Source organism: Alosa sapidissima, chromosome 13 (assembly GCF_018492685.1).
Source record: "Alosa sapidissima isolate fAloSap1 chromosome 13, fAloSap1.pri, whole genome shotgun sequence".
Taxonomy (NCBI): Eukaryota; Metazoa; Chordata; class Actinopteri; order Clupeiformes; family Clupeidae; genus Alosa; species Alosa sapidissima.
The window spans coordinates 2,284,307-2,297,935 of record NC_055969.1 but is presented as its reverse complement, the minus strand read 5'-3'; the positions used below and the strand labels follow the sequence as shown (position 1 = coordinate 2,297,935).

At 39.5% G+C, this 13,629-nt stretch overlaps 1 protein-coding gene across 3 annotated transcripts in view; it reads right to left on the bottom strand.

Moving 5' to 3' along the window:
• jak2a (Janus kinase 2a) overlaps positions 1–13,629 on the bottom strand; it is a 118,618-nt gene that overhangs the window by 30,074 nt on the left and 74,915 nt on the right. For all 3 annotated transcript variants that reach the window (XM_042060573.1, XM_042060574.1, XM_042060572.1), the window contains 2 exons: positions 8,827–8,965; positions 84–235 (listed from right to left, as the gene is read on the bottom strand). In XM_042060573.1, the coding sequence (XP_041916507.1) occupies positions 84–235; positions 8,827–8,965 (291 nt within the window). The remainder of the gene's footprint in view (positions 1–83; positions 236–8,826; positions 8,966–13,629) is intronic.

Genomic DNA, 13,629 nt, shown 5'->3' with positions numbered 1-13,629 from the left:
ACATTCTTTCATTTTCATTTGTCAGTGTTGACTGTCCATGCTTTGATGTGAAATAATTAAAGATGAAATTAAAAATGTATTACCTTTGAACTGTCCAGAGTACTTAAGGGTTTCTCCCCTCCACTGCAGATTTCCCACAGTGTGGTACCAAAGCTCCACTTATCTGTAGCCAAAGTAAGGTTCCGTGGATTGTCAACACATTCAGGTGGCACCCATGGAATCCTTTCCAGCAGAACTGCACAAATATATACATAACCATAACTATGGACAGTTTAAATGTGTGTACTGTTATGTGTGTGTTTGTCTTTTTGTCACAAAGTACTACACACTTAGCAAATCACAGTTAAACTTTGATTGAAAACTTTGATAAGAATTTTGATACGTGTGTGTTTTTTGGGGGAGGTTGGGGGCAACCAAGTACGCTTGATTTTATTCAGCTGATTTCCAAGTTAACAACTTGGATGGCAATAGACCTTGCAAATACCAGAGGTGTGGACTCGAGTCATATGACTTGGACTGAAGTCAGACTCGAGTCACGATTTCAATTACTTCAGACTTGACAAAATTAGAAATGACTTGCAACTTGACTTGGACTTCCATGCTATTGACTCAAGACTAGACTAGGACTTTGCCCCTTTGACTTGTAATGACTAATGGCATGGGTAAAATTACTTTTATCTTATCGAAATATAACTATTTCCTGCCCATACCAACTTCAGCAGCCACAAGTTCATCTAACATTACACGCTTACATGCTCCAGTTTGTCGCCTGACTAAAGGCGGATTTACAGCTTACCCCCCACAGATCCCTCTGCGTCGCTTCAAACCCCCCCTCCAAGCCCTCCGCCGTCGCTCGACGTCCACCTCCAAAAATGTGTAACATTGCGGCGAAGCGACACGCAACATGCTAGCTCACTGACATAAGCTTTGCAAATAAGCTCAGACATATTTTGGTTACAATGACGGGGTTATCCGTGTATATTTGTCAGTAACATTTTGAAATTAGCACTTTGCCAGCAAGCAGTACTTTGTGGGTAGTTGTGGTAAAGTTTGCTTGCTAACATAACATAATCTGGCTGGCAGACACCTCGCAAATAACCTCAGATTTATTTTCTGATTACAATAACTAGTTCATTGGATTTTACTGTGTCTATATCTCAATACTTTTTACAAAATCTAAGCAAGAAAAGGCCAAACAAATAAGATTAATATTTCAGCATGACAGTCTACGGGGTTTGCCATTCTGACTACCGTTTCGGTGGTGAGCGACGCGAACATTAGCCTGGAAAATCCAGACCCTGATAATCTAGAAAGATTAAGGGTCTGGCAAAGAACAATGTAATGGCCCAACGAGGGGCGGCAACAAGCATGCATTTAAAAATCTCACTGCACGTAATTGGATAACACTAGACCAGGGATCACCAAATGGCGGACCGCGGTCCGAGTCCGGACCGTGACGTGATCCTATCCGGACCCAGACCATAATAGCCTAATTTAGATTTTCACGTAAGATTTCAAAGCTGCGCTAAATGTTTCGTTGGTTAGGATAACAGCATTTACTTCAGGAGCTTCAGGAACCATCATTTCGCTTGCTGCTACTCAGCCAGTGAAATCTGTGAATTCTGATAAAGTCGAGTCAGTGAGTAAAGTAGCCTACTATGGGGAAGAGACTGATAGCCTGAAATGAGCGAGGAGAGGAGACGGGATGAGAAACAATCAGATGGATATCTAAGTTAACGATAAGTTATTTTCAAATCATCGATTGCTCAAAGAGGAGAAAGCTACACAGCGAGAACAGAGCTTTATATAACGATACGGGGGCAATCCCACGCAAAACTGTCACGTCCATAACACCAACTAAATATGGATGTGACAGTTTTGCGCGGAATTGCCATGGACCTCTTCTATATATTCTGAGACAGGCGATTTTTAAAGCGCCAATTTGAAGCACCTCTACTAGACAAATCATATATTTTGAGCAAGCATAGGGTAGGCTATGCCCATTAAACAGTGAACTGAGACTAGGGGTGGGCGATATATATCGTCTGTGATAATATCGTGATTGTTGTTTTAATGATGTGCAAATTTACATTATCGAGTATTTAAATTACTTATGGGGAAAAACACTCGAAATCACGCACTGAAACCCCATACATTCACTAAATCCAGGAGATGTAGCCCTATGCGAGAGAAGCCCCTGGCTGCAGCAGAGCAAGTGTCACATGATCACTAATGGGTCCACATTGTCACACGCACGCCTAATGTTTATTTTGTGCAGCGAGAGGTAGGCTACTTGGGATTTTGTGCGGCTACTTCTGTTCAAGTAGCATTGATGAGTCACATTTTTTCCTACATGGTATTATATGGAGAAAACATTAGCCTTTGAGTATTTTAATCGTCAGTTGTAAACGAAGAACTCTTCTCATGTAGGCCTAACCCTTTTGTAAATGGACTGAAGTTCGCTCTAATATCGATTATGCTAACCGTTAGCATCTCTATGGGATTTCTCATATACATTAGCCATAAGCTAACGCATTAGTTTCTATTCTGTAACTTGGAATGTTAACCTACATGATTTCTCTTAAATAAAACCTCGAAGGAAATGACAGATGTACTCTGTTGGTCTGCTTAGTTTTACAGTGAATCCTAAGTAAAGGTTTTTGAAGGGAACTTCAGCTTCAGACTTTCTCTTGGGAAACTGTTAGGCCTATTCGTCTTCTCTAATGTAGCTGGCTAGTCCATGTCATTGCCACACACAAGTGGGGGCAGAATTGGAAATGTGTCAGAGTGACAATGCATTGGTTGATTTGGTTAAAAAGTCACAGGTTAGGTTATTTGTTATTATTGTATTGATGATATTCATAAATAATGAGCTGTAAAGTAACTCAGACTTTTACAAATTTCTTTTAAAGGATATCGACTAATTATCGTTATCGTCAAAATCACAAAAAACATTGAGATATTATTTTTTATCCATATCGCCCACCCCTAACAGACCACAGAATATTTGTACGATTTAAGAAGGCAATATGATTGATCCACCACAATCTAGTTAAGCCTACATGCATTCACTGCTCAACAACGTGATGTTCCTGGGTTTCCAGGATTTCGGGTCAACATAAAAAACAAACAAAAAAAAAAATAAACTTGCTGATTAATGGGTTCAAGGAACCAGCTGTGGAATATCCATCTTTGTCTCAGCTCAAATTTTATTTTAAGTTCACGTTAAGATCTTAAAAATAGCCAAGGCTACTCAGTTTTTCTCCCCAATTACTCTTATCTTGCTACTTATTTTATTTCACATTAAACATTAGGCCTAGGCCTACAATCTTCTATTTCTTGAATTTCCCCTTGGGGATCAATAAAGTATCTATCTATCTATCTATCTATCTATAATCTATCTATCTATAACTAGGCTCCATCCATCCATCCTAATATTATATATATATATATTATACATACATACATATACATAGCCTAAACATTATGATGCTCCGGACCTTTGCTTGAGGAAATTTTCCGTAACTGGACCTCGCTGAAGATTAATTGAATACCCCTGCACTATACTATGTTTACTCTGAATTACAAGGGCATAGGTTTGGTCTCAGCTTTGGTGGGGACACATCCATTCCTGTTGTCACGATACCAACATTACTGTTTCAATACCAATAGCAAGTGAAGAATCTCGATTTCGATACTATTGCGATTTTTTAAAATTTGATTTGGTTTGTGTGATTTGTGAGATCATTCACATCAGTGGCAATCATAGAATTTGATTGACCCTCCACATACACACACATAGAAAGTGATGGTTGTCATAGGTTTCTTTTTCATATTTTGGAATTCATATAAACTATACATTTATATTGATAATTGTTTGTAGTATTTTATGATCTGCATGATTACCAATAGCTAAACATATTTAGTAATTTGATTACATCATATTGATATTTAAATTATTAGGCTACACTTGTCTATATCATCACATTTGATGTGTAAATCTAATTGAGTGCCTGTCACATTAAGAGGAACGTGAATGCTGAAAAATGGTTTCGCAAGTGCAAGGATATGTGGATTCAATTCATCATGTTTGCTATGTCATTAGATAAAATAAATGTTAAAAACTAACAAGTCAAATAAAATCTTTCTGGGATGAGATCAAAGAAGAGATAAGTGTCTCGCAATGTTCATTTCTATTCACAAATACATTAGCCTACATAAACAGAATATAGGAACAGGAAAATGTCTCGGATCCATTGTTTATTGCGACTGCAAGATTGGTAGCCCAATTAGCCTAACAGTCAGTGATGGTGACTTGTAGCCTATGTGACTGTCCGTGCGGCACAGCCTTATTCAACATGACTCCTAACTTTGGTTGAAAGATTACAGAAGCTAGGTTAGCTGTGACAATATCCTGGGTAATAATCCTAACAGCTAATGCCATTTCACACAGTAAAATCCGCATTTGAAAACCTGGTCACCAGTTGCCAGTTTGTATGGCTAATTATTTTGCCTAGACTGCAATGAAAAAGCTTCGTATTTTTGGGTGGCAAAGCTGATCTACAAACCACAAAAAGTGGCAAACATGTACATGCTGAAGGGCAAAGGGAATATCACAATGTTTTACGCTGGACTTTTTTGGGATAGGCTATGTATTGGCAGACAGCCCAAACGTACCGTTGTCGTTGACACACCCGCTCGCTTGACTGCTGGTGCAAACAAGTACAGTAGCCTGTGCTTTGACACTCTCCGTGCGTGTAGGCCTACTGTAGCGTGCATGTTAGATAACCCTTCCCCCTCCCCCTCTGTTTTTCAGCAAATCATATGACAACGTTTCTTGTACTGTTGTGCTGGCTGTCGGAATGATCAGCAGCACAAATAAGTTCGCTAAAATATTGGTGGGGACAATTTTGTCATTGTCACGGCGCGACACCTTTGAGATCACGAATGTTACGCATGCACATCAATAAACTGACAAACATAACCCGCAACATTCACAACTTCCATTCATCATTGTTCCACACATATATCGGCATAATTACAACATGATATGGAATAAGCTGTCTGAGTTGATATGTTGTTTGTTCTGTTTGTTATGTGCGTAGTTGTGCTGTTTGTCGTTTGTTCATTCGCTCGCTAAGATGTTTGTTAATGTTTGTCGGGAAAGGCCTACCGGCCACGTAACAGTGTATTTAACATCACGACTTGCATAACATGCTACATCTAAAATTATGTGTTTATTGTATTGGTGGAATGTATGTGGTGAACAATAATTTCAATAGAAAGGTAGCCAACCTGTAGAAGGGGTTCACGCTGTCCCACTGGCAAACAGGAAGTGGTGCAACTGCTCCCCTATTTTAGGTAGTGGGGTACGTTTGGCTACCATTGCATAGGAGAGCCACAGGGGGGAAACAATGTGCTACGGGAATGATATTAAGTCGTACATTTTCTGTATCCATTAAAGCTTATGATAGTATGAATTTGTGACGGGAAATGTGTTGCAATATATTTTGTATATTTTTGTCATTTCTCATGTGTAACATTAGCCTATTAGCCAAACGGGAATTTGAAAGACAACTGATTATCCCGCCCCTCGGACTGAGCACTGCGAACGATGAGTGTCCAGACCCTACATTTTAATGTGGGTCTGGCTCGTCAGGCTAGTGTAACATTGTTAATTGATTGAATTATGTGTTGGTATAGCCTAGGGGTGGGGTTTTAGCCTATTTATAGGGGCAGAATGGAACTTGTGTTGAGTATGTTCTGGGCTATGAGAGAGAGAACATTCTCTGTGCTGTGTGTTGGGCCAGTGAATTTTGGTATTGCCAATTTACCTGCACACATATATATATATATATATATATATATATATATATATATATATATATATATATATTAGTGCATCGCTGCACTTAGGTTTATTTTCTTGTTTTTGAAAAGTTTTTCTTTATTTTTGTTATTATTTAGTCACTGTATACTTTTTGCACCTCTGGAATTTTGGGAATAATAAATCTCCCATTGTGGGCCCTCCTACTCCTGGTCTGCTACCATCCTTGCTGCCTCCACTGCCGTCCATCCTAACAGTCATCTTAAAATATTGATTAGGACTAGTCCTTAGCGTCCCACCCTAAATGCTGAATTTTTTCGGACTTTGACGCAATCGGATAACACTACGACCAATGTGTACTGTCCTACAACGTTGCAGCGCTGTCTTCATCACTTTAGCTGGTTTCCCGGAATGTTGGGGTAAAAGTAACGTGCATGAGTTGGCTGAAATTCGAGACGCTTTTTTTTCTCGGAGGGGAGGGGGGGTAGGCCTACAGCTAATTTTCAAACCTGTACCAAAACACATTTTTATTCAAACATCAAGTCTGCCTCAAAATATAACAGAGAAATCATGAACTCAAAATGTCATTGTGGGAAAAAAACAAAAAAAAGCAATGACTGCGTAACTGGTTTGCACTGACCTTTCAGAATAAGGATAATAGCCTAACGCTAATAACAAGCCTTGCCAAAATTATGGGTCATTAAGTAAGAATACAAAATAATTGTTAGATTAAGTAGATTATGTTAAAACGACATGGACATTAGGCTGAACTTCCGACGTATTTTTTTTTGCACACACGCTGGCTCTGCCTGCTGCGCTGCCTGCACATTCAATGTCCTCGGCTTCGCGAAATCAGTGCATATTCGCGCCTAATTATAGAACGTCAAAAAGAAACAAAGTAGCCGGGCTGCATCCAGACACTTAGCTGCCGTCGGGGGCTGCATGCAGTCGACTCAACCTCTCTACGGACAGTTTTTAATGTTTATCAGAAAATAACTACTCAGTATTCTGATTGAGTATAATTTTCGGGACAATTAGGGCAGGATTCGGGATTCGGGACAACTGCTTGGATATCGGGACTGTCCCGAATTTATCGGGACTGTCCCGAATTTTTCGGGACGTCTGGTCACCCTAGTGTCAGTGCCACTGCATGTAGACCTAACTGTTAACTAACGAAAGAAGATCATATCTACATGAAATAGAAACGTATAAGAATCATTAAATGTTTACAAGGCTGGAAGTTCAACAAATATAGGCCTACTAATGTGATTAAAATAGTTAAATAAAAAATATTTCATTCATCAATCGTATTCAATGACCTAATGCTATATAAGCCTGGGCTCCAGGAAAGAACAGTTAATGTTTAACTTGAGCAGGAAAAAAACATATATAAGTCGCACCGGACTATAAGTTGCATTTATTTAGAAATGTATTTCACAAAATCCAAAACTAAAAACAGAGACTATGTAACTGGATTATTGAAGCCAAAAAGATTCATGTTAATGAAGACAAAGGAGTGAAGGCAGCCAAGAGGAGGGCAGGAAGGTAATTGCAAAGCAAAAGATTCACTGAAAGAAAATGCCATGTGGTAGACCAAAATGTATCTAAAATGAGGAGAATACAATGCAATCAAGCATTTTGGGCGATATGGAGTCACAAGCTGGCAGCAGATTAAAATGCTCACGAGAAAAAGATGCAGTTTTAAAAGGACGTGACAGAAGCAAGCAGGCAATAGGCCTATAGGCCCGACGGTAATTGTAAAGCAATTTACAAAAGATTCACTGAACAAAAATGCTGATATGGTAGCCTACATGAAAATTTTGCTAAAAATGTGGAGAATGCAATGCAATCAAGCATTTTGGGCGATGTGGAGTCACAAGCTGGCAGCAGATTAAATGCTCACGAGTGAGAAAAAGATGCAGTTTTATAAGGACGTGACCGACGCAAGGCGATAGGCCTATAGGCCAGACGGTAATTGTAAAGCAATTTACAAAAGATTCACTGAACAAAAATGCTGATGTGGTAGCCTACATGAAAATTTTGCTAAAAATGTGGAGAATGCAATGCAATCAAGCATTTTGGACGATGTGGAGAGACAAGCCGGCAGCAGATTAAATGCTAGGTCTAAGATAGCCTAAATGTAGTTATTTTTTAAATTATGCATGATTTACTTTTTTATAAAATTCATAGGCTGATGCCTGGCAGCAACAATTGTGTTTAAATGTAGGTTACTGCTTCAGCCTCTAGCTCAGAAGGGGGCGGCATGGGACTGGTAGCTTGAGAGCAATGATAGCAACGTGTTGGAGACTCATGGTGTAGGACAATGACCTTTCATTGGCAACAATACCAACCAACAATATAAAATATTAAGAAGAGCTCTATGAGTTAAATTGAAACAAAATTATACTGGCTTTTATTTGTCCAAATCTGAGGCCCGGATATAAATAGAATCCCGGCCATAATTTGACGATTTAGGTATGCACGTGTGTTTCAGGCATAGCGCAAGCACTAATCTCTGACTGAAAGTGAACAGGACTTGTGCATTTGAGAGCGCTCTCTCGCGGCTGTAGACATAATGTTTGAAGTAGGGTTCATGTCAGTTAATATAAACTAACATTTAAAAACATGATCAATTATATATATATTTTTTATATATAAGTCGCACCTGACTATAAGTCGCAGGACCAGCCAAACTATGAAAAAAAGTGTGACTTATAGTCCGGAAAATACGGTAATTTTGTGTTGGTCATACTATAGAATGATATAGTGCTTGTCTTTGTTGAATAAGAAAATAATCGCATATCGCATCGCAATTGCAATATTGGTGAGAAAAATCGCAATTAGATTATTTTCCATAATCGTTCACCCCTAACTAATATAATAATAATAATAATAATAATAATACCAATGATTATAACAACAACCAATACATTTGGTTACAGATCAGACAGCATATTGATAAACATGTTTCTATAGATGTGTGGGTTGAACAAACTTACCATCTTTAGGCAAAACTGTAATGCTGATTCCAGGGTCACTCAACTTGATGAAGGGAGGGTTGCCAGTCTTCCTATCCTCTTCTCGAATCAGCAGCACATTTTTGGCACAAACATTCCCGTGAACAAGACCCTTATCCTCCTAATATGGAAAACAGATACATTGTTCTGTTATTCTATATATACACACACAATGTACAAGATATGAAGCTTGAATTGCAGTACAGTTAACTTTTATCAAGGACTGAAGAGCTCACAAAGGGTTTTAATTTGAATCAGCAACATGCATCAAGAAACAGGATTCTGTTGGCTTTTAGCGGAATAATCAAAACAACTTATTAAGTACATTAAGTTCCATTCACATGAATGGGCCTCCCAACGTTTGGAGGTCCGTTAAATCCATATAATGACGACCGCAAATATATAATGAGAACTAACAATGGCAACAGGCTTTGTGCGTCTCATTCACATCTTTCATATCATTCCGCAAGTAGTTGCTTCGCTTATTGCAATAGGACTTCATTGAAAATAAAAGTCATCAAGTAATACGTTTAGTGATGCACGATATATCGGCCGCCGATATAATATCGGCCGATATGGTTATTTTTTACACATCGGTATCGGTCCGATGTCAAAATAGGGCCGATGTGAACAGGCCAATAATCATTCCTGTGTATTTGACGTGTGTGTAGCGATCCAAGCGTGTTATCTGTCTACACTGAATCCGTTAAATATGCCCTTCTATTGAATCATATTTCTTATTTAAAATAGCAGGGCAACAAGACTGACAGAAAGAAGACACTGCAGCATCTGACAAAAGTTATTTCAAAAAGTTGCGTTGTATCACGCTGCTCGCGTTGCTTGCAGTCAAGTTGATGGCTGGCTTGCATGTCATGTCACGCCTAGCACATCTCTCGCGGTAGGCTAAATATAACTGTGTATCAGGCAGAATGTAATTATATGGTCGTAATAGGAATTTAATAGGGCTGTAACAATATGCGATTCAAAACTGAAATCGCAACACTCATATCCACAAACCTGTGTCGCGGTGTGAAAAGGCAGAACCGACACACCCTTTCTAGTGTCTAGCAGTGCTTTGCAGCTTACGCGGCCGCATAAACAACACGTTGCTTTCATTGTAGACTTTACCAAACAGTATAAACCCCCTGTTAACCTTTCCTGCTTTGTTTCAGACCGTAGTCAGAAACGCAGGGGATTCGTTATTCGAGGGCCGATGTTATAAGATAAAATAACGTCGGGGTCACGGTCCCATTTCTGATGAGCAAAATACACGAGCTGAACTTGATGGAGTTTTATTTCGGACAGTAACACCGCTCACACTGTGTACAGACTCCAACTTGAACTTCCACACTCTCTGCTCCAGTCGCATGCATACACTTCCTCACTCTATCTCCCTCCTTCCCAGCTTCCCACACACACACACACACGGAGCTCTCTTAAAGGAGCCGCAACACCATTTTACAACACCCCTCTCTTTGCCCCGCTCTCTCTCGCTCACTCAATGGACACGCGCGACTCGGCCAACGCAATCCAAATAAAACATTACAATCGTGAAAGCAAGAACTCATAGAAGACGACTATCTAAATTACTATTAAATCTGCTTAGCAACATTAGCATGCTGCACATATTTGTTTAAAACTCTTGGTTTCAAGTTGACTGATCATCTCAATACCAATGTTTCCCAAAAGTGCCTGTACCAAGGAGAACAAGTATTACCTTTAAACTTAAACAGACATGGGGAAACTGAACAGTCCAATCAGTAGACTATGATAATCTAGCCAACTATGCTACTATGCTACTTTGTTTACAATATTTCCAGGCTTCAACCACACAGCTGAATTAAAGAGGGAGAGTTGTAATATAAATAGTAGGCCTATAGTGTGCCATACCTATAGACTAATCTGCATAAAGTGCTGTCATAAATATCAGACATTCAGTATTCTCTCTTTTTATATCAGGATATAAAATAATACAGATATATTCTATTATATTGTAATCCTCTGGTGTTCTAAGGTAGGCTATTGAAACGTTATTTAAAAAAATATTTCCATTTTGGAAAATAGCTCTTTATTTGATTATCATAAGAATGTGTTTTCTATACAGATATATCGACATCGGTAAATATCGGTATCGGCCATAACAGCAAAATTAATATCGGTTATCGGTATCGGCCACAATTTTCACATCGGTGCATCACTAAATACGTTGCTAAGCAACATCTGAAACTGTCAAGTTCTATTTGTGTGGCGAACTACTGGTTTTCTTAGTGGCAGCCACAAAACGGTAAAAAAAGGTATTCACACGTGTTTGTGTATCATTTGCATGGTCTTAAATTAGCAAAATGATTTTACCATGGAATTAAATTGGTGTTGTTGCGCGATGGCATCCCCTGCCAGATTGTGTGTCATTCAAATTAGAACCCCATCACTTTTTGACAGATACACAGTTCGTACTTTTTAGGGCCTGAGCACCTAGAGGTGCTAAGCCCTATTGTTTTTGGAAGGATTACTATTAATATTATTAGGGCCTGAGCACCGAAGGGCGCAAGGCCCTATTGTTTTTGGAAGGATTATTAGGGCCCGAGCACCGAAGGGTGCAAGGCCCTATTGTTTTTGTAAGGATTATTATGATTATTATTTGTTCACTCATTTGTACACTCATTATTTGTTCACTCATTTTATCATTTGTTTTTTGCTATTTTTAAGGGTGGTTCACATGGTTGAAAAATCACAATGGCTACACAGGCACAAAGGCTTGACCCCGGGCGTGGGCCAGGCACTCGGTAGCGCCCCCTTAGGTGATTGATCCAGTGGTTGGCATATACTTAGGCATAGCGCCACCATCTGGCCAAAATGAAATGTGCCAGAAATGCTATGAATGAATGGTCTGAAACTTAACAGGTTAATACAGTGGGTCCCAGTTAAAAATTGACACTTCATTCACGATCATGGTGAATGGTGAAATGTAAGTACAACTGCAGCCGCTTGGGGGCAGCATAGTCCGCTGTGGAGTTCCACGGTCGAACCAGACGGCGCATTCGACAGCAAGGGCTGTGATTGGCCGAGTTTTCAGTGCGTTTCTCTGTGTTTTTAGCAGCCCCTGCAACATGCTAGTCCACTGTAGCCTAAGCCTTGTACATAATGTTAAACATAGTTTTGGATTCAGTGGCAAGATTTCTTGATTGTACAGTGTCTCTCAGTAATGTTTTAAAATGAGAGCTTCGTCAGCTGGCAGTAGGCTACTTTGTCGGTAGTCATGAGAAGTTCGCTTGCTAACAGAACATAAATATGCTGCCCAGAAACCTTGTGAATAGTTCTGATTTTTTTTACTACACTAACGAGGTTGAAATATAGACTTTGTCTACAGCATCTCCTTGACAGTAATGTTAACAAAATGACAGCATTCATATGACAAAGAAAAACGAATTCGGTCACTCAAGACTGTGCCACAGCAACCAGTGTAGGCTACAGTCCTACCCAATAGGCCTACTCGAAGCAGATAGCGTTGTCTGACGGTCGAGTGGGTTAATGCACGTATTTCCAGAACAGGTCTGCAACTTTCAGGTAGTTCTGAGTTCGAATTTAGGCAGGAGCAGAGCCATATAAAGGCCTAGGCCTATTGTTATAGGCAATACTTGTTTATAAGACGTTTGGTGATTAATTGATAGCTGTTTTTGGGACACGTTAAACGTTCTTTATAATGAGCGCATCCGGGGAGTAAAACGACTGTTACGCGCTGTTACAACTGTAGACTACAATGATTGCAATACAAAAATATGCGCGTGTTAGTTTAGTTAGTTTTGTGATGTTTTGCACTTTTGCCTCGTGTGTTTTCAGGTTTTAGGGCTTTTTTGGCAAGATTGACCTTGGTTAGACTCTGCATATGTTATTTCTCCGTATGGAAAATAAAGTCAAATTGTCTGTTATTAGTTCAATAACAAGTGTTGCTTGTTAAAACATGTGACTAGTGAAACTCAAATGATTTTAGAAATATTTAGCCAAAGCCAAAAAGTGTTAGAGAGAAGGAGAGACGCCGGTGCAGCTCAGATGTCTTCTTAATTTTCTTTATTCTTTAGTAAAAGGTGCAGAACATTATTAAACTTTGACTAACGTTTCGATGTTCGTTAGTCAAAAACATCGACACATCGAAATGTTAGTCAAAGTTTAATAATGTTCTGCACCTTTTACTGAAGAATAAAGAAAATGAAGACATCTGAGCTGCACCGGCGTCTCTCCTCTCTAAAATATCTGTCCTGGCCTGGTTGCAAAGGATTGTGGCCAAACGACAGAAGCGCGGAGAACCCTCCTTTGTCTACCAAAAAGTGTTACTTTGTGCCCCGCGCTCCCCCACTGCTTGTGAAAGAAGGGGATGGGGGAGGGGGGCTTAATGTGAAAAAGCTTAATGTCACAAAACGGCAACGAGTCGTTTTAGGCTACAGGCCTTCATAATGGTAGGCTACAGGAAGTGGGGGGAGGGTATGGGATGACCAGAGCCGTCATCTATCATCTTTCCAGGCACACAGCTCGTTATATAGCCTATCGACTGCCTTAACAGATAGGCTTTGCTCTTGGGTTTGGCCTTACAGTGAACTCAATGCTCTTGTTGCTTGCAGTTTGTTAAATAAAGCGATGCCGATTACATTTTTTATTTCTGATTAATTGCGTCTTTTGATGTATTTTGCAACATTTGCTTGTTAGGCTGGGCTACTGTCAATGTCCTGTACAGGTCAATGTTCAACAATTGCTGGTGTAGGCCTAGGCTATTAATCAATTAGGGACTGTTCG